The sequence below is a fragment of the Brachionichthys hirsutus genome, chromosome 21 (genome assembly GCF_040956055.1).
Source record: "Brachionichthys hirsutus isolate HB-005 chromosome 21, CSIRO-AGI_Bhir_v1, whole genome shotgun sequence".
Taxonomy (NCBI): Eukaryota; Metazoa; Chordata; class Actinopteri; order Lophiiformes; family Brachionichthyidae; genus Brachionichthys; species Brachionichthys hirsutus.
This window is the reverse complement of record NC_090917.1, coordinates 9787538-9813038: the sequence shown is the minus strand read 5'-3', so window position 1 is coordinate 9813038 and position 25501 is coordinate 9787538. Positions and strand designations below refer to the sequence as shown.

Sequence of the window (25501 nt, the reverse complement as noted above, 5' to 3'; positions counted from 1 at the left end):
AGTAGCAGACCCAGAGGCCATAAGCAACCACAGGGTTAGGGTTAGGGTTAAAGGTTAGGGGTTAGGGTTAGGGGTTAGGGGTTAGAGGTTAGGGTTAGAGGTTAGGGTTAAAGGTTAGGGTTAGAGGTTAGGGTTAGGGGTTAGGGGTTAGGGGTTAGAGGTTAGGGTTAGAGGTTAGGGTTAAAGGTTAGGGTTAGGGGTTAGGGTTAGGGGTTAGGGTTAAAGGTTAGGGTTAGGGGTTAGGGTTAGGGTTAGAGGTTAGAGGTTAGGGTTAGAGGTTAGGGTTAAAGGTTAGGGTTAGAGGTTAGGGTTAGGGGTTAGGGGTTAGAGGTTAGGGTTAGAGGTTAGGGTTAAAGGTTAGGGTTAGGGGTTAGGGTTAGGGGTTAGGGTTAAAGGTTAGGGTTAGGGGTTAGTGTTAGGGGTTAGAGGTTAGGGTTAGAGGTTAGGGTTAAAGGTTAGGGTTAGAGGTTAGGGTTAGGGTTAGGGGTTAGGGGTTAGTGTTAGGGGTTAGGGGTTAGGGGTTAGGGTTAGGGGTTAGTGTTAGGGGTTAGGGGTTAGAGGTTAGGGTTAGAGGTTAGGGTTAGGGTTAGGGTAACAATATACGTTCTATTAGTTAAACCAAACGATGTAAAAGTTGTCAAACACCAACGACATGCTACGCTACATGCTACGCTACATGCTACGCTACATGCTACGCTACATGCTGCATAGATGGATCGATTTCATATTTCTGTTTCTATCTGCTTCTTTTGCTCATAAACCCGCCGAGCAGCTGCTGCATGTTGGCATCAACGGCACAAACCCAATGCAGCACTGTGATGCACGCACCAGCTGTCTGTGTGTGCACGAGGGCTGTGCACCAGCTGTCTGTGTGTGCACGAGGGCTGTGCACGAGGGCTGTGCACCAGCTATCTGTGTGTGCACGAGGGCTGTGCACGAGGGCTGTGCACCAGCTATCTGTGTGTGCACGAGGGCTGTGCACGAGCTATCTGTGTGTGCACGAGGGCTGTGCACGAGGGCTGTGCACCAGCTATCTGTGTGTGCACGAGGGCTGTGCACGAGGGCTGTGCACCAGCTATCTGTGTGTGCACGAGGGCTGTGCACAAGCTATCTGTGTGTGCACGAGGGCTGTGCACGAGGGCTGTGCACCAGCTGTCTGTGTGTGCACGAGGGCTGTGCACCAGCTATCTGTGTGTGCACGAGGGCTGTGCACGAGGGCTGTGCACCAGCTATCTGTGTGTGCACGAGGGCTGTGCACGAGGGCTGTGCACCAGCTATCTGTGTGTGCACGAGGGCTGTGCACGAGCTATCTGTGTGTGCACGAGGGCTGTGCACGAGGGCTGTGCACCAGCTGTCTGTGTGTGCACGAGGGCTGTGCACCAGCTATCTGTGTGTGCACGAGGGCTGTGCACGAGGGCTGTGCACCAGCTATCTGTGTGTGCACGAGGGCTGTGCACGAGGGCTGTGCACCAGCTATCTGTGTGTGCACGAGGGCTGTGCACGAGCTATCTGTGTGTGCACGAGGGCTGTGCACGAGGGCTGTGCACCAGCTATCTGTGTGTGCACGAGGGCTGTGCACGAGGGCTGTGCACCAGCTATCTGTGTGTGCACGAGGGCTGTGCACGAGGGCTGTGCACCAGCTATCTGTGTGTGCACGAGGGCTGTGCACGAGCTATCTGTGTGTGCACGAGGGCTGTGCACGAGGGCTGTGCACCAGCTATCTGTGTGTGCACGAGGGCTGTGCACGAGGGCTGTGCACCAGCTATCTGTGTGTGCACGAGGGCTGTGCACGAGGGCTGTGCACAACACGTTGAATATTCTGAAGTAATCATGGAAATCATTATTAAAGTGCAGACGAAAGGCTGGGAGAGTTCAGAGTTCATCTCGTGCTCCAGTTAGAGCGACACACCGATGGTCTTCCTCACACAGCTGTGTAGCTGGTATAAACGTCTTCCTCACACAGCTGTGTAGCTGGTACAAACGTCTTCCTCACACAGCTGTGTAGCTGGTATAAACGTCTTCCTCACACAGCTGTGTAGCTGGTATAAACGTCTTCCTCACACAGCTGTGTAGCTGGTACAAACGTCTTCCTCACACAGCTGTGTAGCTGGTATAAACGTCTTCCTCACACAGCTGTGTAGCTGGTATAAACGTCTTCCTCACACAGCTGTGTAGCTGGTATAAACGTCTTCCTCACACAGCTGTGTAGCTGGTACAAACGTCTTCCTCACACAGCTGTGTAGCTGGTACAAACGTCTTCCTCACACAGCTGTGTAGCTGGTACAAACGTCTTCCTCACACAGCTGTGTAGCTGGTACAAACGTCTTCCTCACACAGCTGTGTAGCTGGTATAAACGTCTTCCTCACACAGCTGTGTAGCTGGTACAAACGTCTTCCTCACACAGCTGTGTAGCTGGTACAAACGTCTTCCTCACACAGCTGTGTAGCTGGTACAAACGTCTTCCTCACACAGCTGTGTAGCTGGTATAAACGTCTTCCTCACACAGCTGTGTAGCTGGTACAAACGTCTTCCTCACACAGCTGTGTAGCTGGTACAAACGTCTTCCTCACACAGCTGTGTAGCTGGTACAAACGTCTTCCTCACACAGCTGTGTAGCTGGTACAAACGTCTTCCTCACACAGCTGTGTAGCTGGTATAAACGTCTTCCTCACACAGCTGTGTAGCTGGTATAAACGTCTTCCTCACACAGCTGTGTAGCTGGTACAAACGTCTTCCTCACACAGCTGTGTAGCTGGTACAAACGTCTTCCTCACACAGCTGTGTAGCTGGTACAAACGTCTTCCTCACACAGCTGTGTAGCTGGTATAAACGTCTTCCTCACACAGCTGTGTAGCTGGTACAAACGTCTTCCTCACACAGCTGTGTAGCTGGTATAAACGTCTTCCTCACACAGCTGTGTAGCTGGTACAAACGTCTTCCTCACACAGCTGTGTAGCTGGTACAAACGTCTTCCTCACACAGCTGTGTAGCTGGTACAAACGTCTTCCTCACACAGCTGTGTAGCTGGTACAAACGTCTTCCTCACACAGCTGTGTAGCTGGTACAAACGTCTTCCTCACACAGCTGTGTAGCTGGTACAAACGTCTTCCTCACACAGCTGTGTAGCTGGTACAAACGTCTTCCTCACACAGCTGTGTAGCTGGTACAAACGTCTTCCTCACACAGCTGTGTAGCTGGTATAAACGTCTTCCTCACACAGCTGTGTAGCTGGTATAAACGTCTTCCTCACACAGCTGTGTAGCTGGTATAAACGTCTTCCTCACACAGCTGTGTAGCTGGTATAAACGTCTTCCTCACACAGCTGTGTAGCTGGTACAAACGTCTTCCTCACACAGCTGTGTAGCTGGTACAAACGTCTTCCTCACACAGCTGTGTAGCTGGTACAAACGTCTTCCTCACACAGCTGTGTAGCTGGTATAAACGTCTTCCTCACACAGCTGTGTAGCTGGTATAAACGTCTTCCTCACACAGCTGTGTAGCTGGTATAAACGTCTTCCTCACACAGCTGTGTAGCTGGTATAAACGTCTTCCTCACACAGCTGTGTAGCTGGTACAAACGTCTTCCTCACACAGCTGTGTAGCTGGTATAAACGTCTTCCTCACACAGCTGTGTAGCTGGTATAAACGTCTTCCTCACACAGCTGTGTAGCTGGTACAAACGTCTTCCTCACACAGCTGTGTAGCTGGTACAAACGTCTTCCTCACACAGCTGTGTAGCTGGTATAAACGTCTTCCTCACACAGCTGTGTAGCTGGTATAAACGTCTTCCTCACACAGCTGTGTAGCTGGTACAAACGTCTTCCTCACACAGCTGTGTAGCTGGTACAAACGTCTTCCTCACACAGCTGTGTAGCTGGTACAAACGTCTTCCTCACACAGCTGTGTAGCTGGTACAAACGTCTTCCTCACACAGCTGTGTAGCTGGTACAAACGTCTTCCTCACACAGCTGTGTAGCTGGTACAAACGTCTTCCTCACACAGCTGTGTAGCTGGTACAAACGTCTTCCTCACACAGCTGTGTAGCTGGTATAAACGTCTTCCTCACACAGCTGTGTAGCTGGTATAAACGTCTTCCTCACACAGCTGTGTAGCTGGTATAAACGTCTTCCTCACACAGCTGTGTAGCTGGTATAAACGTCTTCCTCGTCTTCCTAACCCTAACCACTTCAGTTTCACGTCCATCATTTGCACGCTTCCCGCTCCATCTAACGCTGGCTACGCTCAGACAGCAGGACTTAATGCTCAGTTCGGATGTTTTTGTGAAATCCGATTTTTTTTCCCAAGTTTGGTTACATTTCTGCGACTTGTATGTGAACGTCACGAGAGGCCTGGGTCGATTTGAAAAAATCGGATCTGTGTTGTTCAAACTGTCATGGAAAGATCGGATACGGGTTGCATCCGCGCAAACATCTGGAGAATGCCTTACAAAGTGACAAACACACATCTGCAGGCTATTTTCCATCCATCCATTCGCTCATAAATGAGATGATCGTCCTTGTCGGTGTTGCTGGAGCCGATTCTTAATGTAATCCCTCCTCAGAGTCTTACACACCACAGCCTGTTATCAACTTGTGTTCGAATTTAGTGGTAATGAAATTAGTTTCATTTTTTAAAATAGAGAAATCATATGCCATTTCACAGGGTCCTAACGTTATCTTAAATGTCTTTTTATTTTTTTATATTTATTATTATCATTTTTTTATCATCATACTTAAATGAGTACATTTACACTTGGGGTTTGGGAAACATTCCCAGCCTCTCAAGCTCTCACCTGTCCAGGTCACCATGAAAGCATTTTATGCAATGCCTGGTTTTCTCCCCGACGTTGTTGATAAGAGGACATAAAAATATCATGGACCTGTTCCGGAGACTCCGGCATCCATTCATTCACTGACAGTTTGCAGGTAAACATGAATGCTGCGCATATCCTGTAATTTTCAACCTAACCCTGGCCAAGATAATGCGCGGCCTGCTCCCACACTACCTCTGTGATCCTTAGTTTAATAAAAAAAAGCAAGACAGTACTCTTTGACATTTTGAGGATCTCTGCAACAAGCGCACAGACAGAAATACAGAAGCGGACTTTTGGTTTTACTGCATAATCAGACTGGATTTTGTTACAAAATGACCTGAAACTCAAGGAGCTGATGGTGGTAAAGCTTTTTCAATTTTAAATGAGAGACACAGGAGAAAATGTCCCACAATGTAGTTGGTTTTAGTTTGCCTGTCTATATACAGTTATCTGTTTTGTCACAAAACACAAAACAACGTTTAATAACCGTAGCCTTGAAAGGGTGAATTTAAGTACAAAAAGTGACCTTAATCTAGAATTTAGTTTCATGTTAAAATCAGATTTACCAGCAGAGGGCGCTACCAAACCGAGACTTCCGCACACTCTTTGATGATCCTGAGGACAGTAGAACGAGCATCGATTAACGGTCCCTCAAAGATATGCAAATGCGCGAGTCAAGTCCGAATTACATGCTCACTTGTGATCAGTAAAAAGTAAAGCGTTTACATTTAGTCTGCGTGTGAATTAAGATGAAGAGAGGTCCCAGTATGTGACTATTAGGGGAACTGTAACAATAAAAACGTTTTTAAAATGAGTGAATGCATGTAAATTACTGTCTCCGCAAAGTTAGCATGAGTTAGTAAATGTACCTGTAATAGTACAAGATATAATACAGTATACCCGCTATTCAACCTTCCACCAAAATACAACAAAAAATATAAATAAGGGCTGGAAAATCATTAAAATACATGTCGAAACACCGGTAAAATTATGATATGTGATAAACCTGATCACAATAAGTGACAAACTACAGTCAATTCATACAAATATACAATTTTCATAAGCAAAATTGCGCTCAAGTGGAGCTTTACTTTGAAAGTTAAAAGCGGAAGTTATGTTTGTTATAAATTCCCCTTGACGCGGGCTCCGCGGGCTCGCGGGCTCGTGCCAGTGAGCTGCTCTGACATCACCTGCGAGTCGCCGTCATCGGAAGGTGAGCGCGCGCCCCTCGTGGAAAACTTGTTTATGTGTGAGAAGCGAACCGGAAGGATGAATGCGTTCAAAGAGCGTCACGTGGAGACAGGAAGAGGCGCGTGTGCGTGTTTCACGCGCGTCCGACACCTGGACAGGTTGACTGTCGTGGCTAGCTAGCAACGATGCAGCCAGCGGCGCACGAGCCTCGGGAGGGGCGGAGGACTCCGCTGTTCCCGTTTCATTGAGCTTAAACCGGTAACCGGTAACAGCAACGCAAGAAAACCTCTGATGAACAGTTTTCTGCGGAGTTCGGCATTCACAGACAGACTTACGAAACTTACGCGCGCTGTCGCGGTGAGCAGGTAAAGCACCTGAGCTCTGATTGGTCGAGCACAGAGATGCCGATCGTTACCGGCAGCACGAACGGTCTGATTAAAAGTCTTGAAGTCGTTTTCCGTGTGACGTAAATGCCGATCGATCACGTTTGGTTCAATTGCCAGACTTGAGAATGGGGTTCGGGATGAACGCGGTGTGAAAAGGGTTCCCCTTCATTTGATATACGAAGAAGAGAGTCCGGCATAACCCCAAAGGGGGTCGGGACTGCCCTGGACCAGGTCGGGACTGCCCTGGACCCGGTCGGGACTGCCCTGGGCCAGGTTGGGACTGCCCTGGGCCAGGTTGGGACTGCCCTGGACCCGGTCGGGACTGCCCTGGGCCAGGTTGGGACTGCCCTGGACATTCTGGCTCTGCCAGTGAGCGCCTGGCTGGTTTTAGATAATGTATTAGGTACATTCACTCCGGGGTGGATCTCCTCGCCTTCGCGTCACTCCGGGGTGGATCTCCTCGCCTTCGCGTCACTCCGGGGTGGATCTCCTCGCCTTCGCGTCACTCCGGGGTGGATCTCCTCGCCTTCGCGTCACTCCGGGGTGGATCTCCTCGCCTTCGCGTCACTCCGGGGTGGATCTCCTCGCCTTCGCGTCACTCCGGGGTGGATCTCCTCGCCTTCGCGTCACTCCGGGGTGGATCTCCTCGCCTTCGCGTCACTCCGAGGTGGATCTCCACGCCTTCGCGTCACTCCGGGGTGGATCTCCAGCCGTTTGCTGGTCTCTCTGCAGCAGAACCGGGTCAGGAACATTTGTCCTGGTCTTTCTGGAGTGTCCTTTCTGCTCCATGCAAATGAGGTTTCAGGCAAATGTGTTGTGAAGCAGTTTCCTAAATACGGAAGCTGAAGAGCAGGACTCTGTTTGAGCTGCACTGTGTACCCTGAAAACAAAGCTCGATACTGAGCCCTTCACAAGTACACAGTGGTGTTTTATACTGTATGTGGTGAGTTTTATACTGTATGCTGTACACACAGTATAAAACTCACCACATACACGGTATAAAACTCACCACCATATACGATATAAAACTCACCACATACGGTATAAAACTTAGTGACACCCACAGCCACAACACTAGAGGGAGCTCAAACAACAACCTGATTACCCCCTCCTATAGGACTAACATGGGTAAATCATCTTTTTACAATACTGCCCCCTAAGGGTGGAACTGTGTGACTCCTGCCCTCAAAACATGCACCTCTTTGGCCTCCTTCAAAACGGCCCTAAAAATACACCTTTCAGGGGGGCAGAAACGGAGATAGTCATCACGACTCTCTCCGGATGAACCCCCCCCCCCCTTTTTGTCCACCTACGTTGCACATATTAAGTGTCTTTGTAATTTATTGTAATTTATTGTAATTTATGTAATTTATTGTAATTTATGTAATTTATTGTCATCCATTGTCATTTTGCATCTGTGGAATTGTTAGTTTGCATCGGTGGTGTAAAATCATTTTTATTTTTCTAATGTTACGTTGCATCAAGTGAGTTATCGAATATTAGTTTTATTTGTATTGCTAAATGTGGATGATTTATGTACGAAGGACTTTCAACGGAAACAAGACCGCAAGGGCTTTTTAGAAATGCTCCTCTTAGACAGGATGTTTGCTGTACTTGTACTGTAATACATGCTACTGTGTGACTGTACTTGTACTGTAATACATACTACTGTTTGACTGTACTTGTACTGTAATACATGCTACTGTGTGACTGTACTTGTACTGTAATACATGCTACTGTGTGACTGTACTTGTACTGTAATACATGCTACTGTGTGACTGTACTTGTACTGTAATACATGCTACTGTGTGACTGTACTTGTACTGTAATACATGCTACTGTTTGACTGTACTTGTACTGTAATACATGCTACTGTGTGACTGTACTTGTACTGTAATACATGCTACTGTGTGACTGTACTTGTACTGTAATACATGCTACTGTGTGACTGTACTTGTACTGTAATACATGCTACTGTGTGACTGTACTTGTACTGTAATACATGCTACTGTGTGACTGTACTTGTACTGTAATACATGCTACTGTGTGACTGTACTTGTACTGTAACATTCTATCTCATAAATATATTCATCATCATCATCATGTGGTGAGTTTTATACTGCGTTTGGCAGCCAGACCGGTTTCTTCTTTTAATAAAGTTTTTTCAATGATCATACACTAACATTTATTTCTCTCTGCAGCCACTCCCTCCGGTTTGAGTGAAGCGTGCTCGGAACACAGAATTAAATGTCCACTAGTCTGCAGACCAGCGAGCAGCTGCCATAATGGAGCCGCTCTCCAACGAGAGGACCAGGACCCCCTGGACCAGTCTGCTTGAGGCCCCCCCACCTCTGTTCGCCACATCAAGTCATGGCCTGGATTAATCTTTTAAATGCAAGTTAGCTCAAGATCTTTGCCTAAAGGAACATTAAAGGCTGAAGCTGTGACCATGGGGAAGGAACAGGATCTACTGGGGGCGGTGAAGAGCGGAGATCTTCCACTGGCACACAAGCTCCTCTCCAAGCGCAGGTGCAACAGATCCAGTGAGTATGAGCCGCTGGAGGCGAGGGGGGCACCGGGTGTGGTTTTCACTGGACTAGAACGTGGACGGCAGAGGTAGGGTGTTGTTGCTGGACTTGTACCCGGGCCCTTTGCTCGAGGTAACCATAGGAACCGGGTTTGAAGCTAAGTGGATTCAACCTGAGCTAATCTCCGAAATGCAGACCCCCGCAGCGCGACTGTCTTGCCTTGTGGGGGCTTCCATCTGTCGAAGCTGCCTTTACACGAGCCCCCCCCCCCCCCCCCCCCCCTGGTGTTGTCTGTTCAGGCTGTCAGGAAAAGCCTTATTACGCCCGTAACACGGCTGCTCTGCGTAGAGCATTAGAAGACGTGCCCCGCTGTGATGATCAACTAGGTCCCCTTGAGCAAGGCATGCCATCATTTTCAGGAAGAACCGCTCATCAACCAAATACTGTGTGTTGTGTGAAGAACGCTGGACCGTATCCAGACGGTTTGTGTGCGCTGGAACCTGGAACCTGTCACCACGGTGGTGATCAGCGCTTCTGCTTCAGGCTCTGAGCGTTCCATGAGAAGAGGCGTCTCCTGCTCTCAAGAGGAAGTGTTCAAGGAGAACGCTACGAGGAGCGTGCTGCTCAAAGTGTGTGTGTGTGTGTGTGTGTGTGTGAGAGATCTCATCAATGTAAATCACAGTATTTCGGTTACTTCCTGAGTGTACTTTTTGCGAGTAACTTCTTCACTAATAAGGGTATCAATGTAAATCCAATTTCTAAAGGTTTGTTTTCCCGGTTAGCGAGTCTGAAAGTCGTTATTCGTGGTGAGAGCCGCGCCGCAGGGAGACTGAGCTGCTTGTTCTAGCTTCTGATCTCTAGATCGGAGTGACGCGCTAAAGTGCGTTTCTGTTCCCCAGTTTTAATCAATGATTTGACCAGTGCTCATTATATTTACTATAATAATTGTCATTGCTGTGACCCAGAAAGCTGGCCGACATTACGAATTGATTTGTGGGTGGACAGTTATTACACGGTGAATAATGAATTAGCGATTCCCTGACTGATTAGATAGCCGATCCTCAGCTGTAGTTTCTGTTTGTCTCACTGCGGGTGAGTTCAAAGATGGACGCTGTAATAATCTGTGGCTCACCTCCTGATTCATGCTCCACAGTGGATGAACCCAGGGAGTATACCTGGAACAACACACCTCATGAATAAACGGGACCTTTCCACACAAATGTCATTGAATACAACAACAACAAACAAATGTTGGGACGGCTACTCTAAGACTTAAAAAGATATATGTTATATTAAAAGGTAGACCAAACTGTATAGTCTGCTATTTCTTACCGACTTTTGAAGTGAAATGATGACAAACACAATTTACCCACGTTCAAAGCTTCTGCGATCATGCTAGCTAAGCTGTTGTCAGACGGGGCTCAACCTGGGGCTGGGGGTGGGGCTGGGCCCGGGACCGGGGCTGGGGGTGGGGCTTAACCTGGGGCCGGGGCTGGGGGTGGTGCTCGGGCTGGGGCTGGCGTCTTGAAGGACACTCAAGTTGGGCGGTCTGGGGAGTCGGTAACAGAGCCGTAACAGAGCGGTAACAGGGCGGTAACAGAGCCGTAACAGAGCGGTAACAAGGCGGTAACAGAGCCGTAACAGAGCGGTAACAGGGCGGTAACAGAGCCGTAACAGAGCGGTAACAGGGCGGTAACAGAGCCGTAACAGGGCGGTAACTGAGCGGTGACTGAGCGGTGACTGAGCGGTGACTGGGCGGTAACAGGGCGGTAACAGGGCGGTAACAGGGCGGTAACAGAGCGGTAACAGAGCGGTAACAGAGCGGTAACAGAGCCGTAACAGAGCGGTGACTGAGCGGTGACTGAGCGGTGACTGAGCGGTGACTGAGCGGTGACTGAGCGGTAACTGAGCGGTAACAGAGCCGTAACGGGCCGGTAACAGGGCGGTAACTGAGCGGTAACAGGCCGGTAACTGAGCGGTAACAGGGCGGTAACTGAGCGGTAACAGGGCGGTAACTGAGCGGTAACAGGGCGGTAACTGAGCGGTAACAGGGCGGTAACTGAGCGGTAACAGGCCGGTAACTGAGCGGTGACAGAGCGGTGACTGAGCGGTGACTGAGCGGTGACTGAGCGGTGACTGAGCGGTGACTGGGCGGTAACAGGGCGGTAACTGAGCGGTAACAGGGCGGTAACTGAGCGGTAACAGGGCGGTAACTGAGCGGTAACAGGGCGGTAACTGAGCGGTAACAGGCCGGTAACTGAGCGGTAACAGGGCGGTAACTGAGCGGTAACAGAGCGGTAACAGGGCGGTAACTGAGCGGTAACAGAGCGGTAACAGGCCGGTAACTGAGCGGTAACAGGGCGGTAGTGGAGGTGACTCTGCTTTGTGTGGGGTCATATTCTGACACCTGTACAGTCCGACAGTGGCATCCTTGTAAGAGAACTGCGGTATATATTTGTACTATATATTACTATTTGAAGTGATGAAGTTCACCTTCCAATCAGAGTATCAGTCTTTCTTGTGATTTCAGTCTCCACCATTGTAAACATCTAAAGTTTAGGCTTAAATTGGTGAAATGGTTTAAAATGAACGAACAATTATTTGGAATAATTGAATGAACTTAAATAATTCATTGTCTCTTTCCAGGCAGTCTATCTTCCTCACACAAGTGGTGGTGATTGCTGTAGAGCGGCTCCATCTTTGGGACTCGGTTGTTTTCTGATTGATGAATAATCAATGGCTGCTCTACGGTAACTCGACGTCGTACTTGGGCCTCGTTCCCTGCCCCCGCCCCCTTCACGGCTTGGGCCAGTCTTCATTGAAGGGTGATGCTTCATGCTGTCGCCATCTTCCTTCCATCCATCTTCTGACTCTACTTCCTAATTGTTGACACTTTTTTCTGTCAACCTGCTGCCTGATCAGAAATGGCCTCCAGTCTGTGTTCCAGCATTTTGATTATTGTAAGATGGGAACCTGAGCTGAGCCGAAAGGCAAAGCTCTCCGTTTACCGGTCGGTCGGTCTCCGTTCCTCCCCTCACCTGGGGGTCGGTCTCCGTTCCTCCCCTCACCTGGGGGTCGGTCTCCGTTCCTCCCCTCACCTGCCGGTCGGTCTCCGTTCCTCCCCTCACCTGGGGGTCGGTCTCCGTTCCTCCCCTCACCTGGGGTCGGTCTCCGTTCCTCCCCTCACCTGGGGGTCGGTCTCCGTTCCTCCCCTCACCTGCGGGTCGGTCTCCGTTCTCGGAGTAGAGCCGCTGCTCCTCCGCGTTGAGAGGAGCCAGATGAGGTGCATCTATTCAGGATGCCTCCTGAACGCCTCCCTGGGGGGGCGTTCAGGACACGTCCCACCGGTACGTCCCACCGGGAGGAGACCACGGGGAAGACCCAGGACACGCTGGAGAGACTATGTCTCTCAGCTGGCATGGGAACGCCTCGGGATCCCCCCGGAAGAGCTGGAAGAAGTGGAAGTCTGGGCTTCCCTGCTTGGGCTGCTGCCTCCGCGACCCCCCCGGATAAGCGGATGAAGATGGCTGGATGGAGGGATGGATGGATGGATGGATGGATGGATGGATGGATGGGAACCCGTGCAGACTTGGCCCGCTACACTTGCAGCTTCATATGTTCGATAACGGAGAGCCATTTCTGGCCTGGTGAACGGCAGCTTTGTTCCTGTCGTTACAGGGAGAGTGAAAAAGCGCTGAATTAATTACAGAGCATAATTAATTCAGCGCTCAAATCTTTATGTCTTTGGCAGCGATAATAATGCAAAAACCATAAGTATATGATAAATATTAAGAAATTCCTTTTCCCCGAAGGCACATGCTTTGAGGTAGAATCTGTTCCATCAACGAGATGAAGGGATGTAAATTCGGCAGGGGGGCTCGTGGAGTTGGGTAAGAGGTAAGAGGACTGAACGGCCCATTGGGCGTGCACAGTGTTCAGCTTGAAGCCTGCAGGTGTGCGTTCACACCTTCCTTCATCTCCGCTGCTTTGGAGTCGAGGGAAGTGGCAGCAAACGGAATGACAGACAGGTCTACCGATCACCTGTTTAGCTGCTGACCCAGTTGCCAGAGTTCTGGCTCCGCCTTTTCGTTTTTACCAACGAGCCACGTTTACTGGGGATACAATGGTGCAGCTTTTTCTTTCCCGAGACCCAGTTCTAAGCATTATTCAGATAGCGAGCGATGCAGTGGCGGAGGAATGGATGAAGAATTTATGATGCTGAACTGTGTCACTTCACAAAGTCGGCGTTTGTGAATGCCCTTGGGCGTGTGGTGCGCTCGGTTCTTATTGATCCCGCTGCTTCAGCAGCACATGCACATGACCTGCCAGACGCAGGTGCTCAGCAGCTCGCTCCCGATGACTCTAAAGGTGTGCTGTAGCAGGGAAGCCTTTGTCTCAGCAGGCCGTCTCCATTCATCAGGGTCTCTGACGGCCGGACTGCAGCTAGCTGCACCTGTCCATCTCTCCTTAGCACATCTTCAGGTCCAAATTCACTTTGATGATGAACAGACACATAAAGTAGTGATGTAAGTTCAAAGACAGGGCCCCCCAAACCTTTTCCTGTGAGGGCCACAAAACGTTTCCCTTCTCTGATGGGGGGCCGGGGTCGGTTTGTACAGGAGCAGTGTGACGATGGCAGGGGGGCCGAAACATTTACTGTTTTCCAGACAGCCACCAAATAAGAAGAAAAAGTCAGGAAATAAATAATAACACTATTAATAAAATAAATAATAACTAATTAACCCTTTCCGGGTTCATCACAGAGAAAAAGTCCATGGAACATTACCTTTCCGGTCGTATGTGATCATCATTAAAATTGTCCCAAACAAAAGGAAGAATGCTTTTCTTCAGAATATTAATATATTCTCCACTATCAATATTATTTTTAGGAAACACAAGATTGAATTAATGACCCCTCTCAATTGCACCCCATACCATTATTGATCCCCCACCGGCTACTCGTGTTGTATGGAAAGGAAAATAATAATATATATAGACAGTAGTCCCTCGATATAATGCGGTTCATTTTCTACAACTTCGCTGCTTCGCGGAGTTTTTTAATGCAATTTTTCTGATTTTTATTTTTTGAACGCGCCTTGAAACGGCGCAAGACGAAGAGGCGCGGTCGGAGGAACTGTGAAATACGCGCGAGTTGCTATTAATAACTTCTCATGTGTTCAAGGTTGATCATTAAAATTAAATTCGTTATTTCTAAAAGCTATCATGTTTATTTGTTAAGCGTTTGTTTTATAGCGCTCTTATTCTCTGTGTAAAAAGAGGCTTTTATTTTGTAGGAGCATAAACGTCACGTCCCTTTTGGGTTTTGTTTCTTCCTGTTGATACATGTAGCCGCTGCCGTTCCGCTGTGCTAAGCTATCCAATAAAGCAGCATGAGAGGCTAAAGACAGCACGAGTAGAATATTTGTTCTTCTGCACTCCAAGCGGCTCTTTCCTCGACCTGCACGCCTTAACATTATTAACAGGAAAACGTTTACTGTACGTACTATATATTTATATTCCTCAAACAAATGTTTAGTTCTGAAAAGCTTTTGATCTTTGGTTTCATTCTATAATACTGAAACAATCTATTTAGATTAATGCCTGCCTGTTAAACGTGTATTAAGTGTGTGGTGAGGGGTTTTACAGCCCTAAAACATTTATGTACATGTATAATAATTGAAAATAAATAAAAATTACTACATTGCGGATTTCATTTATTGCGGGTTGTTTTTGGAACGTAACCCCCGCGGAAAATGAGGGACTACTGTATATATTTTGTCTGGTATTGTTCAGGGGGCCTGGCCAAATGTGGAGGGGGGCCGTATCCGCCCTGCGGGCCGTAGTTTGGGGACCGCTGGTTAAAGATAACAAATTGCGTTGGGGTGATTCAAGACAAAACGACGCACACCAGCAGACGTTGTTCTGATACTGCCGGCGCTCGTGCTCGTCGTTTCCACACTTGCCTGATCTTGCTGCAGCAGGTTTAGCCTTTTGCATGTTTCCCCTGAACATCAGACGTCGTCCTCTCTGCCGGTCCGCCTGCCTTTATTTCCCTCCTCTCTTGAATGCAGTTCTGCTTTTGCATCAAAACACTTCCAGCGCCTCCCTCCATCCAGGATGCTTCAGCTGTCATGATGAAGATGCAGAAGGGAGCACAGCAACTGTTACCCAGAGCACTGAGTTTAGGACGCCATTGTGTTTGAGGGATTCCTCATTGACGGCGACATTCAGTCATTTTAGTTTCTTTCAGCGGGGACCAAAGCTGTCGTTTCCATGTCTCTTACTTCACATCTGTTGGCACCAGCTTCTGTAGGGGCGAGGAGCATGCTGCTCGTTTAATTGATCCTCTTGTCATATCGAACCCTCGACTGTGTTTGTGCCAACAGGCAAGGAGGAAGGGAATAGAGAGCACAAGGGAGAAAAGGGAGTCGACGGCTCTTTGGAGAGTCGTGAATGAGTAGGAATACACGGTGGCTGTGCTATGCAGGGAATTCTGGCTCGTGTTGTAACTGGAACTCCCGACAGGCCCTTCTTCTTTCCATAGAGCTTCGGCAAGCCGCCCGATGCCCCGCCCTCTATCAGGCTCATTACCGCTGTGGGTCGGTAGGCGCTGTGTTGCTGAATATAGCCACACATACCCCGTGTGTGAGAGATTCTGTTTCAGAGAGGAACGTCCTCCTGTTTCTGGAAAGGAAGATTCCAGACAGTCTTCCTTCTGCTGTGTTTCATGAGAAACTTGGAACTTGCTTTAGCATCGAGCAGTTGTGAACACAAGTCAGTTCATTTTGGAAGTGCCAGAACTATTCAGCACAGGAAGTCCTCGCGTAACCGCGGAGTGATGTTCCGAAGACCCCGTCGAGCAGACGTGAAAATGAGCAAATTATGAGAAAAATATTAATATTTCATAAGCGTGGGCCATTTATACTGTACATGTGTACGTACTCAGCCGGTGCGTTCCGCTTGTCCTAACAGTGATTCCTTTGTCGCTAAACGCATACAGGGCACAATCGGTTCTGGGGGTGTGTGTGGGGGTGTACAGACGCAAGCTAGGAGACGGAGTTGAGTACTCAAGTGTGTGAAAAGAGCAAATCTTGTCTCGTTTTGCTAACAGACAAGCCATTTTTTGCTACTCTTGAAAAGTACGTCTTTATTCTGGCATAATACTAACGTAATACTCGTGGTCTTCTTCCATTCCCTTCCTCCAGAGTTGCTGGGCTCCACCAAGAGACTCAACATCAACTACCAAGACTCAGACGGGTAAGCGTGTGTGTGGGTCGAACCAATGCCATGAAACGCACGTCGTGGGCACGTTCCTGCAATGCAGTATATGACCTTCAGAGTAATGTTGGCCTGAGAAATGTAGAAAAATACTGTACGTTAAGTTTAGCTAAAAGGAACCTCGCCAAACTCTTCTGGTGTTTTACACAGAACTATTAAAGAGAGAGAGAGACGGGTGACTTTTAAAAGCCAGATCAATGCTAGTATTTAACGGGGTTAGGAGTCAACATGTGGTGAGCAGTAATTCAACAGGAACTCCATTTCGATGCTTCCAACTGGGCTGCCTCTGGCTTTGAAAGACGCATTCTCCTCAGCTCCAGAGGAATGTTTTAAACTGCCGTGTGTGTGAGAATCCATCACAAAGATTCTAAGTGTCAACACGATGAGCTGGACTCTCGTCCGGGCTGTACCCAGCCTCTCGCCCGTAGCCGGCTGATAGTGTTTTAATGTTGAATAGATTCCTTTGAAGCATATAAAACCAATTAAAATTCTGACTGACTGAGTATTTCGATAAACATTTGTCACCGACTATTAGTGTTGAAGCAGCCAGTAATTTGTAACCGCTCTCGGCTGGCTTGTCTTTTGTGAGCGGCCTGAACCCATTTCTTTTTTATTATAACAGTGTTTATTGATTTTATACATACAGTTGTGTGCCAGCATGACAAGTCACAGATCAGAATGGTTACATATACACTGTACACACAAAAGCAAACAGTACAAATATACAAAAGTTATAGAAAAAGGAAAGAAATAATAAAAATAAAATAAAAATAAAAAAGGAAAAGGCCAACCTCTATAGGCATACAACGCCTTGTTTTAAATTCGTCAAACAGTTAAGAAAATGGTTGTCCCATCATACTATATTTATAGAGGTCTACAGAAATATACTTAATTTAGTCATCTTCCGTGTCTTCTGTTAAATTTAAATGTTCCACAAATTCTTTAAATGGCCCCCACACCTTTTCAAATATTGCCAACTTCCCTTTTCTAAAACACGTAATCCGTTCCAGGGGAAGCACGATGAGCATTTGCTTCACCCAATGTGCCGGTTTTTCCAATTCATTGCAATTAGTCTCTTTGCTTGCAAAAGGCACATATTGATCATTACCTGCTCACGGATTGTATACTCGTGTTTATCAGGAAAGATTCCTAAAGTAAATAGTGAGGGATTTTTTGGAATATCCTTTGAGATGATTTTCTCTACGGCTCTTTTTATCTCCTCCCAGAAGAGTTTGAACCCATTTCTGACTTTACTTCCCGCTATCTGCTCATAAATGGTGATTTCCCTGTCTGACCGGGAGAGGGTCTGCTGGTGTTGACCATGTGGATGTCGAGGGCTTGACCTTTGAAGAGCCTTTCATGTGCTGGTGTGTCCGTCCTCTCATGTCCCTCATCCCCCTTGAAGTTACAGCAGTGAAGGGGGCAGAAAATTGTCTCAAAGCTGTCTGCATATTATTCTATGGAGGTTGTTATGGCCACGCCTTTCTCCACGTCTGCCTTTGACCGAACCTCGATGAGTCCGGAAAACATAACGATAAATGAAAATATGCATTTTTCTTTGTTTTGTTTTAAATTATACTCCAGATCGAGGGAGAGGAGTGGCAGTGTCCCATTTAACTGTTGAGAAAACACTGAGGCCACGCCCACACGTAGCCGGGTTCGGCCTATCATCCACACGTAGCCGGGTTCGGCCTATCATCCACACGTAGCCGGGTTCGGCCTATCATCCACACGTAGCCGGGTTCGGGTTTGGGTTTGGGTTCGGCCTACACGTAGCCGGGTTCAGGTTTGGGTTTGGGTTCGGCCTATCATCCACACGTAGCCGGGTTCGGGTTCGGCCTAGGGTGGGTCTTTGGCATGTTTATGAGCGTGTTTAACGACGCACTCATGCGGTTCCGTTCTTATTATCTTTTTACACGAGGTCGTGTGGATTAAATCATCGTTCTGATCAATAAGGTAAACCCAGAGGCTCTGAGCCAACTGGGGCTGATCTGAGTAATGGGGTGAAGGAATCCGTGGCTTCATCAGGTCACCCTAAATGAAGAAACACTGTTCAAAGAGCAGGAAAACAAAAGGTCACACACGAACTACCAAAAGGTCGACGCCCTCCTCTGGATCGCCGCTATCGCTGCTGCTGTTGCGTGAGCAAAGAGCCAAAGCCCTGGCTGGTGTGTGTCGACTGGCTGTCTGCACACACGAGGCTTGTACTAGTGGCTCAGCACTGCGTGCTACGAGCCCGTCCCACTTCGGACCGCCCCCTGATGCTCCTCAGACGAAGCAACAACAATGTTTGAACGTGCTGCGATGTGTTCATGCTCCACCGACTCGTCTCCGGCAATCCACTGTGTGTTCACAGACCTGCTCCCTGTGTGTCCATGCAGGGTCCACGCAGTGTGTGGGGGGGTTGGGGCGGGGTGAGACACAATGGGGGTGTTGAAATCAAACCCATCCGCCCCACGGTGGAGTGATACGTGAGAGAATGAAGAAGTTGGGTGGAGGTGACTCGACACCATCGCCGTGTGTACGTGTGTGTCCTCCGTGTGGCTCCTGGATGAGCTGGTGACTTGTCCGGGGTGTGCCCCGCCTCTCGCCGTAGACCCGCGACCCACAAGCCCATCCAGATGAAGTTACAAAACTGCGTCCAGCTCTACTTTCACTGTTCTGAGCTGATGCCCCGAAGCAACGAGTCGCGCGTCGAGTCTCTTCAGGTTTGACCCTTCCCTGAACCAGATCACGCAGCTGAACGTTTGCTGGACCCGTTTACTGCTTGTAGGAGATTCACAAATAACTTCATATTTCCTTGAGCCTATTGAAGCACTCGACATTATTTAGTTTTACGATCACGGCGTGCTGGTGCAGAAGCTCCAGGGTGTTTGCTGCACGCTGTTATTTTCACAGCTCGGATAGGAACTGTTCGGCTTGCAGAGGTCACAGAGCAGCACATTATTCAGGATCGCTCGCACCATTCCCACGATGCAACCTGTTCTCTGGAGGAATGTGCCGTTTCAGATTGTATGCATCTTCAGAGATGACATCATCTTGGGTTGGTGCACAGAACGCCGCTGTTTATTCTGAATTAAGGCGTATAATTAACTGCAGTGCCATCAGGGCGTTCTCCTCGATGTGAAGGAAAGGTGTTTCCCCCAAAGGCGTGTGACTTAATCAATGAATACGAGTATAGCCTGTTAGTGTTTAGTCTAACCGTGAACTGAACGGGGCCGTGCTGCCGCCGCGCCACCTTCCCTCTCAACGTCTGAGACGCTCCAGCACTGTGAGGTCACATGACAGCCCTCTTCTGTTCCACGTTCCCAAGGCAACCAGTAACGGAGGAACTTCATCTAAGGCCCCATCCAGCATGCCGTGTCTCCTCGGTTTGCTCCGATCAAACGCCCCTTGACCCCCAGCCTTGCTTCCTCTTCTCTGTTTCCTGCCCTCAGCTTGTCGCCGCTGCACCATGCTGCTCTGACCGGCACCACGGAGCTGCTGTCTCTGCTGCTGGAGGCCCAGGCCACGGTGGATGTTCAGGACGTCAACGGTATCATGATTGCTGAACTAGTTAAGCCGTTGATCCGCTGCCAGCAGACAAACCCACAACTCGGGGGAAGTCGGTTGAAGTTAAACTCAGCCTGAGAAATGTTCTTACACTTTCAGCTGAAAACGAACTTTGACCTACATGAATTAAATATGTTCCACTTTGAAGTTCGTCTCCCATGCAGTGATGGAACTGCTGCAGCAAATATCTATCTTCCGTAGCACAATTTGAACGCCTGCCGTGCTCAAACCGGAGCGCGCGCTGCCTCTGGGGCCCGCCCTGGCAGTGTCACCCTCTAAGTCTAACAGGTCATGTCTTACTCTGAATGCACTGAACAATCAGGCGACCGAGTCAATTAGGGCATGACTTCTTCATTTTATGATTTACTTTTCTGACATCCTGATTTCCCAGTTCATGTCGATGTCCTTGTGAGAGGTCAGTGTTTCCCACCGGTGGACAGAGAGCTCATGATTAGCATCTGGATAGATGCTAGTGCTGCATGCCCTCCCCCAGGCAAGCAGCACCGGTCCGCTCCCCACCCGACTCCTGCCCAGAGCCGTAGAAAGGTGCCGTTGTGACACTGTGTGAAGCCATAACTGTAAACACAAGCACAAAATGACAAGTGGGCAACCTGCTGATAGCTCTACTGCTGAAAGTAAACCCAACCGGCCTTCCTAACAAAGAATTAGTCATTTTTATCAACTATCATGATTTGGAGCCGCAACATTCATAGTAACCTTCCTACAAGTGCAGGTTCACTTTCCTGCATGTACAGAACAGTTCTGGAGTCTGGTCCAGAAAAGGCCCTTCTGTTAAGACTCTAGAGACTGTGGAGACGTCCTCGGACATGACAAAGCTCTGGCAGAGCCACAGAAGACATGCTGGTAGCTTGACTTTGACGTTTAAGGTCAGTGGGTACCTCTTGCATCCCATCCCCAGGCATGCGCCCCCTCCACTACGCAGCATGGCAGGGCAAAACGGACTCTGCCTTAATGTTGCTGAGAGCTGGAGCCTCGGTCGACTGCCTTTCCCATGATGGACAGATACCGCTGCATCTCTCTGCTCAGTATGGACACTTTGAGGTGGTGAGTGTACGCACACACACACGCACACACACACACACACACACACTCGGACGCACACACACACACTTGGACACGTCAGCTGCCACAGGCCTCGCTGAAATCCACCTGCGTTGTGTCTCGGTGTATATCGTCCAACAACAATGATGTCGTGGCACATTTCAACAAGCCAGAGTCCAGAGGCTGTGAATAATCACCTGTACCTGTCAACAACATCACGAACGCCTCGTTGAGGACCAATCAGCAGACACACACCTGTACCTGTCAACAACATCACGAACGCCTCGTTGAGGACCAATCAGCAGACACGCACCTGTACCTGTCAACATCACAAACGTCTCGTTGAGGACCAATCAGCAGACACGCACCTGTACCTGTCAACATCACAAACGTCTCGTTGAGGACCAATCAGCAGACACACACCTGTACCTGTCAACATCACAAACGTCTCGTTGAGGACCAATCAGCAGACACACACCTGTACCTGTCAACATCACAAACGTCTCGTTGAGGACCAATCAGCAGACACACACCTGTACCTGTCAACAACATCACGAACGCCTCGTTGAGGGCCAATCAGCAGACATACACCTGTACTGTCAACATCACAAACACAAAGCCAAACCGAGACCTCACTTACGGTGGCCCTGAAGTGCAAAACACAACAACAAATCGTAGCGCACACAATAAAGAAGGAATCGCGCAAACAAGAAAAAAACACACACACAAATAAGAAATCATGCAAACAAGAATAGAAAACACACAAACAAGAATCGAAATCACGCAAACAAGAAATGAAATCACGCAAACAAGAAAACTCCAAACCGGAAATGCTAAATATCGGACATGCAGAGGTCCGGATGCTGATTGCTGAGAAAGTTCATTTGTAATTATGGCTGCCACCGAAGACATCATCAGTAATTATTTTGATGCGGGACACGCTTATGATGCAATAGTTGACATGTGGTTGGTTCATTGTCCAGAATCCCTTGAAGTCTCTTGCCGCAACCACTGCAATAGTTCGGCCGTTCTTCTTCGGGTAACTTTTTACCACAATGACGGCAAAACATATTTTCGTATCTTACGCTGTTCTCTTACCTACTCAATTGCTACTAATTGCTGCTCAATTACGGGAAACCTGGAGCGAAAGTCAGAATGATTGACAGTGCTTCTGTCCAATCAGCAACCAGACCCCTCATGTCCGATATTTAGCATTTCCGGCTTGGAGCTTTCTTGTTTGCGTGATTTCATTTCTTGTTTGCGTGATTTTGATTCTTGTTTGTGTGTTTTGTATTCTTGTTTGCGCGATTCCTTATTTGTGTGTGTGTTTTTTTCTTGTTCGCGCGATTCCTTATTTGTGTGTGTATTTTTTTCTTGTTTGCGCGATTCCTTATTTGTGCGTGTGTTTTTTTCTTGTTTGCGCGATTCCTTCTTTATTGTGTGCAATCCGATTTGTTGTTGTGATTTGCACTTCAGGGCCACCGTACTCACTAGAGTAGCACATGTTCAACGTGTTGGGATGACTCCCCATCCATGAGGTGGCGCTACTTATATGACCCTTCTCTCAGTCTGAGATGTTGCTGCAGCACCAGTCCAACCCCTGCCTGACCAACAAGGCCAGGAAGACCCCTCTAGACCTGGCGTGTGAGTTTGGCAGACTGAAGGTATGGCCGTGGCTTGTGTACTTCCCACCTACACACTCTTGCTGCAGTGTTCCAGCCTCCGTCATGAGTTTTGTGTCTGAGCCCTCTAGGTGGCTCAGTTGTTGCTGAACAGTAACATGGTGGCTGCTCTGTTGGAGGGGGACGGAGGGCACGCCGGCCTCGACTGTCCCACTACCACACCGCTTCACTTGGCAGCTAGGAATGGGCACAAAGACACCATCAAGTAAGACCCAGCGTGGACGTGACGTTCTAGTGACGTTCTAGTGAAGCTCTAGTGATGTTCTAGTGATGCTCTAGTGATGCTCTAGTGAGGCTCTAGTGAGGCTCTAGTGAAGCTCTAGTGAGGCTCTAGTGACGTTCTAGTGAAGCTCTAGTGATGTTCTAGTGAAGCTCTAGTGATGCTCTAGTGAGGCTCTAGTGAGGCTCTGGTGAGGCTCTAGTGAGGTTCTAGTGAAGCTCTAGTGAAGCTCTAGTGAGGTTCTAGTGAAGCTCTAGTGAAGCTCTATGAGGTTCTAGTGAAGCTCTAGTGAAGCTCTAGTGACGCTCTAGTGAAGCTCTAGTGAGGTTCTAGTGAGGTTCTAGTGAAGCTCTAGTGATGCTCTAGTGACGTTCTAGTGAAGCTCTAGTGACGTTCTAGTGAGGTTCTAGTGAAGCTCTAGTGACATTCTAGTGAAGCTCTAGTGATGTTCTAGTGAAGCTCTAGTGATGCTCTAGTGACGTTCTAGTGATGTTCTAGTGAAGCTCTAGTGACGTTCTAGTGAGGCTCTAGTGATGCTCTAGTGAGGCTCTAGTGAGGCTCTAGTGAGGCTCTAGTGATGTTCTAGTGACGTTCTAGTGAAGCTCTAGTGAGGTTCTAGTGAGGTTCTAGTGAAGCTCTAGTGACGCTCTAGTGAGGTTCTAGTGAAGCTCTAGTGAAGCTCTAGTGAGGCTCTAGTGAGGCTCTAGTGACGTTCTAGTGAAGCTCTAGTGATGTTCTAGTGAAGCTCTAGTGATGCTCTAGTGAGGCTCTAGTGAGGCTCTAGTGAGGCTCTAGTGAGGTTCTAGTGAAGCTCTAGTGAAGCTCTAGTGAGGTTCTAGTGAAGCTCTAGTGAAGCTCTATGAGGTTCTAGTGAAGCTCTAGTGAAGCTCTAGTGAAGCTCTAGTGAGGTTCTAGTGAGGTTCTAGTGAAGCTCTAGTGATGCTCTAGTGACGTTCTAGTGAAGCTCTAGTGAGGTTCTAGTGAGGTTCTAGTGAAGCTCTAGTGACATTCTAGTGAAGCTCTAGTGATGTTCTAGTGAAGCTCTAGTGATGCTCTAGTGACGTTCTAGTGATGTTCTAGTGAAGCTCTAGTGACGTTCTAGTGAAGCTCTAGTGAAGCTCTAGTGATGCTCTAGTGATGCTCTAGTGAGGCTCTAGTGAGGCTCTAGTGAGGCTCTAGTGAGGCTCTAGTGATGTTCTAGTGACGTTCTAGTGAAGCTCTAGTGAGGTTCTAGTGACGTTCTAGTGAGGTTCTAGTGATGTTCTAGTGAAGCTCTAGTGATGTTCTAGTGAAGCTCTAGTGATGTTCTAGTGAAGCTCTAGTGAGGTTCTAGTGAAGCTCTAGTGAAGCTCTAGTGACGCTCTAGTGAGGTTCTAGTGAAGCTCTAGTGAAGCTCTAGTGAAGCTCTAGTGACGCTCTAGTGAAGCTCTAGTGAGGTTCTAGTGAGGTTCTAGTGAAGCTCTAGTGATGCTCTAGTGACGTTCTAGTGAAGCTCTAGTGAGGTTCTAGTGAGGTTCTAGTGAAGCTCTAGTGACATTCTAGTGAAGCTCTAGTGATGTTCTAGTGAAGCTCTAGTGATGCTCTAGTGATGTTCTAGTGAAGCTCTAGTGACGTTCTAGTGAAGCTCTAGTGATGCTCTAGTGAGGCTCTAGTGAGGCTCTAGTGAGGCTCTAGTGATGTTCTAGTGACATTCTAGTGAAGCTCTAGTGAGGTTCTAGTGACGTTCTAGTGAGGTTCTAGTGATGTTCTAGTGAAGCTCTAGTGATGTTCTAGTGAAGCTCTAGTGATGTTCTAGTGAAGCTCTAGTGAGGTTCTAGTGAGGTTCTAGTGAAGCTCTAGTGAAGCTCTAGTGAAGCTCTAGTGACGCTCTAGTGAGGTTCTAGTGAAGCTCTAGTGAAGCTCTAGTGACGCTCTAGTGAGGTTCTAGTGAAGCTCTAGTGAAGCTCTAGTGACGCTCTAGTGACGTTCTAGTGACGTTCTAGTGAGGTTCTAGTGAGGTTCTAGTGACGCTCTAGTGAGATTCTAGTGAAGTTCTAGTGATGTTCTAGTGATGTTCTAGTGAAGCTCTAGTGACGCTCTAGTGACGCTCTAGTGAGGTTCTAGTGAAGCTCTAGTGACGTTCTAGTGAAGCTCTAGTGAAGCTCTAGTGACGCTCTAGTGAGGTTCTAGTGAAGCTCTAGTGATGCTCTAGTGACGTTCTAGTGAAGCTCTAGTGACGTTCTAGTGAGGTTCTAGTGAAGCTCTAGTGAGGTTCTAGTGAAGCTCTAGTGAAGCTCTAGTGACGCTCTAGTGAGGTTCTAGTGAAGCTCTAGTGATGCTCTAGTGACGTTCTAGTGAAGCTCTAGTGACGTTCTAGTGAGGTTCTAGTGAAGCTCTAGTGACGTTCTAGTGACGCTCTAGTGAAGCTCTAGTGATGTTCTAGTGAAGCTCTAGTGATGCTCTAGTGACGTTCTAGTGATGTTCTAGTGAAGCTCTAGTGACGTTCTAGTGAAGCTCTAGTGATGCTCTAGTGAGGCTCTAGTGAGGCTCTAGTGATGTTCTAGTGACGTTCTAGTGAAGCTCTAGTGAGGTTCTAGTGATGTTCTAGTGACGTTCTAGTGAGGTTCTAGTGAAGTTCTAGTGAAGCTCTAGTGATGTTCTAGTGAAGCTCTAGTGATGTTCTAGTGAAGCTCTAGTGAGGTTCTAGTGAAGCTCTAGTGACGCTCTAGTGAGGTTCTAGTGACGCTCTAGTGAGGTTCTAGTGAAGCTCTAGTGATGCTCTAGTGACGTTCTAGTGAAGCTCTAGTGA

At 48.3% G+C, this 25501-nt stretch overlaps 1 protein-coding gene across 1 annotated transcript in view; it reads left to right on the top strand.

Annotated features, from left to right (window-relative positions):
• The first annotated feature begins 8840 nt into the window (after positions 1–8840).
• LOC137910493 (caskin-2-like) overlaps positions 8841–25501 on the top strand; it is a 29956-nt gene continuing 13295 nt past the window's right edge. The window contains exons 1-6 of the mRNA XM_068754932.1: positions 8841–8934; positions 16125–16176; positions 19635–19732; positions 20669–20814; positions 22380–22475; positions 22565–22698. Coding sequence (XP_068611033.1) covers positions 8841–8934; positions 16125–16176; positions 19635–19732; positions 20669–20814; positions 22380–22475; positions 22565–22698 — 620 coding nt within the window. The remainder of the gene's footprint in view (positions 8935–16124; positions 16177–19634; positions 19733–20668; positions 20815–22379; positions 22476–22564; positions 22699–25501) is intronic.